General features: G+C 45.9%; 1 protein-coding gene across 1 annotated transcript; it reads right to left on the reverse strand.

The window, feature by feature from the left end:
* Positions 1-767: 767 nt before the first annotated feature.
* LOC145045444 (uncharacterized) lies at positions 768-1,181 on the reverse strand. The gene has a single exon (XM_078993769.1). The coding sequence runs from the start codon at positions 1,179-1,181 to the stop codon at positions 768-770; it is 414 nt and encodes a 137-aa protein (XP_078849895.1).
* Positions 1,182-3,648: the final 2,467 nt, after the last annotated feature.

Here is a 3,648-nt window from a genome sequence, read left to right on the forward strand (position 1 = left end):
TAGTGGTGATGGTCGGGTAGGTGCTGGAGGTGGCGGTGTTGATGAGGTGGCAGATGATAGGGAAGTTTCTGATGGGTTGGCTGGGGAAGTGACTGCGGATGATGTTGTGGTTGGTGATAAGTTTGCTGGTGATGGTTCGAAGCCATAATATTTCCTTGTTTTGTTTGGTCTATGTGCTTTGCTTTTCAATGGTTGGATTTTCCAGAACAATGTTTTTTTATGCGTATGCGCTAAGCATTATCTGTTATCTCCTTTTGTGTTTTGCGTTTGGCTTATTCGTTTATTATCTATTGCTCAAGATGTGCCAAATATTTTGCTTTGTTTGCTATTATTGACACGCTAAGTGTTCATATTGAGTGCGCTTAGCACTCATCATTTAACCATTGGATATCATTACACTAAGTATGAGAAATCAGCAATTGCATTACTATTTAACCGCGGTTTTTAAAAAAAAAAAAAATACACTGAGTATTAAGCTCATGTCGCTCATGCATGAAATTTTATATATGTCGAGTACTAAACTCATGCCTTTAAATATAGGAATACACTGAGTATCAATTCTCATGTCACTTAGCATGGATAAATGTAATCTAAGTACCTCTAAGATGCAACATATCTAATGGGATATCAACCAACTAGGGTTTCATCTTTCCTCTTCCTTAGAAGAAATATTTCTTTAGGTTCCTAGCATTCCATGTTCTTGGAATGGGTCTTCCTTCCATCGTCTCTAATACATATGCCCCGTTCCTATTTTCCTCTGCGACCCTTTATGGGCCTTCCCATGTTGGGCCTAGCTTTCCCTGGGGCTGTGCCCGACTGGCCTCATTTTTCCTCAAAACATACTCGCCCACGTTGAAGGCCTTCTCTTTTACCCTTTGGTTGTAATATCTTTCTGTTGCGTGTTTATATGCAGCTTGACGTACTCCCGACTCTTCGCGCTTCTCCTCTAGGATGTCTAAGTTTATCCTCAGGCCTTGTACATTGCTTTCCTCATCTTGGTTGGCCACCCTTAGCGTATTCATTGCCACTTCCATGGGAAGCTTGGCTTCAGTCCCATATGTCAAGCTGAAAGGGGCTTCCCTTGTGCTTTTCTGTGGCGTAGTCCTGTATGACCATAGCACTATTGGTATCTCCTCTGCCCAATTCCTTTTTTGCTTTGCCCAACCTCTTTTTGATACCATTGATGATGGTTCAGTTGGACTCCTCTGTTTGACCATTCGCTTGGGGGTGTGCCACCGATGTGAAGCGCTGGCTTATCCCTTTGGCAGCGCACCATTCTCTGAATGCGTTCTCAGCGAATTGCAAACCATTGTCACTGATGAGAACCTTAGGTGTTCCAAATCTTGTCATGATGTTTTTCCACACAAACTTTATCATGTGCCTCCCAGATATGCATGCCAATGGCTTAGCTTCAATCCACTTTGTGAAGTAATCCACAGCTACCACCATATATTTTAGCTTCCCTGGTGCCTCTGGGAATGGACCCACTATGTCAATGCCCCATTGGTAGAAAGGCCATGGGATGGATATGTTGCTTAGCGGCGTTGGGGGTTCGGCCTGGACTGGGGCGTAAGATTGACACTCCCCACATTTCTTGGTTACTTTTACTGCGTCTTGATGTATCATTGGCCAGTATACCCCCATTCGTAGCACCTTTCCTGTCATAGCCATGGAGACACGAACCCCTTCTTGTACAACTCTCCATTTACCATTGCGTATGAGGGCACCTTTATACGTATTTTTCTGGTCTCGTCATGGTCGTCCGACAACACCCCTCTCTAGAGGTATTCCCGGAACGACGTCATCCATGTCGGTCCTACAGGAGTCAGGACGTTCACCTGTTGTTCATCAATGCTTCTCTCCCGAAGCACCTCCACTAAAACTTTCTTTGACAGGTGGTCGAAACAAGTGGACGCTAGCTTGCTCAACGCGTCTGCCCTCTTATTCTCACTTCTGGGTATTTGCTTGATTGTGAATTGGCCGAATGATTCTATCAGTTGATTTACCATCTTTACATACCTTCCCATTCTTTGGTCTCTTAGCTCAAAACTCCCATTTACTTGGTTTGCTGCTAACCTTGAGTCGGTTAGCGCTGTTACAGCTTTCGCACCCATCTGTTTGGCGAGTCGCAACCCTGCGAACAGCGCCTTGTATTCCGCCTCATTGTTCGATGTATGGAAGTTGAAACGGAGGGCGTAGGTTACCTCTTCTCCTTCTGGGCTAGTCAGGAGCAAACCCGCCCCTGAGCCCTCCCTGCTGGACGCTCCGTCCGTGTACAGGGTCCATGAACCATCGCCGGTAGGGGCCTCTTCAACTACCCACACCTTTTTTTTCGCCGGATTCCCTCCGTCAGGAATTTCTAGTAAGAAATCGGCCAATGCCTGCCCTTTGATACTTGTTCTTGGGCGGTAGTTTATGTCATGCTCTCCCAGCTCAATTGCCCACTTGGCCAGCCGACTCGACGTCTCCGGCTTAAGCAAGATCTGTTTAATAGGGTAGCTTGTGAGTACCTCGATTTGATGTGCTTAAAAGTATCGCCTTAATCGTCTCGCAGCGTAGATGAGTGCTAGCACCAGTTTTTCCAGTGTGGGATAGTTGAGCTCTGGTCCTTGCAGTGCTCTGCTAACGAAGTATATTGGTCTCTGCTCTCCTTCCCTTTCCACAGCCAGTACCGATGATATCACATCACCTGACGTCGATAGATACACTTGTAATGTTTCTCCCGAGATGGGGGTTGCCAGGGTCGACAGCTTGTGTAGTGCCTCCTTGATTCTCTGGAGCGCCTTCTCTGCCTCATTCGTCCATTGGAAATTGTTTTTTTCGATGCATCCCTTTAAGGTGTGGAACAGTGGCATAGCCTTGTCGGCAGATTTTGAGATGAACCTACTTAGCGCCGTGAGCTTCCCATTCAGACCTTGTGCATCTCTAAGAGAGTTTGGCGTTGGCGAGTCAGGTCAACTGGAAGTTGACTTTGACTTTGACTTTGACATTGACTTGGTCAGGGGTAAAATAGTTATTTTACCATAAGAACAATTATCAGTGTCTGACTAAGTGTTTTATGGGAATTATAGTCGAAGGATCACCGAAGAAGCAGTCGGACATCTGTTGATCAGCTTTTCAGCAATCAGCCTTACGAGTTGAGTTACCTTCCAGTAGGAGGTCTACGGCACCAATTTCGGCCCACCAGTAGGAGATTATGAGTAAGATGGTTATCTTTGTGATAATTGTTTGGTTTCTATGTCTGTGCTGATTATGTGTTAGTAGTAGTAGGGCGCGCTAGCCCCTGGTTACCGGTTGAAAGATACCGAAGACAGTTACCGGTTAAAAGATACCGAAGGGGTGGACAAACCCACGTATGTATAGTTGTATGCTTATGATACGCCGTTATGTGACTCAGTATGTCTATGTACGTTATCATGAAACCAATATGTTATAACATGTAATATGTGATTGGGGTAGCGGGTGAAATAGTCCCCAATTACTGGTTGAAAGATACCGAAGGGGAGGTTAGTTCCCGGATACCGGTTGAAAGATACCGAAGGGGGGAGTAGCTCCCGGTTACCGGTTGAAAGATACCGAACGGGAGGATAGTTCCTGGCTACCGGTTGGAAGATACCAAAGGGGTGGGTAGCTCCCGGATACCGGTTG

This window comes from Lactuca saligna, chromosome 5, assembly GCF_052625555.1.
Source record: "Lactuca saligna cultivar CGN05327 chromosome 5, ASM5262555v1, whole genome shotgun sequence".
In the NCBI taxonomy this organism is placed as follows: domain Eukaryota; kingdom Viridiplantae; phylum Streptophyta; class Magnoliopsida; order Asterales; family Asteraceae; genus Lactuca; species Lactuca saligna.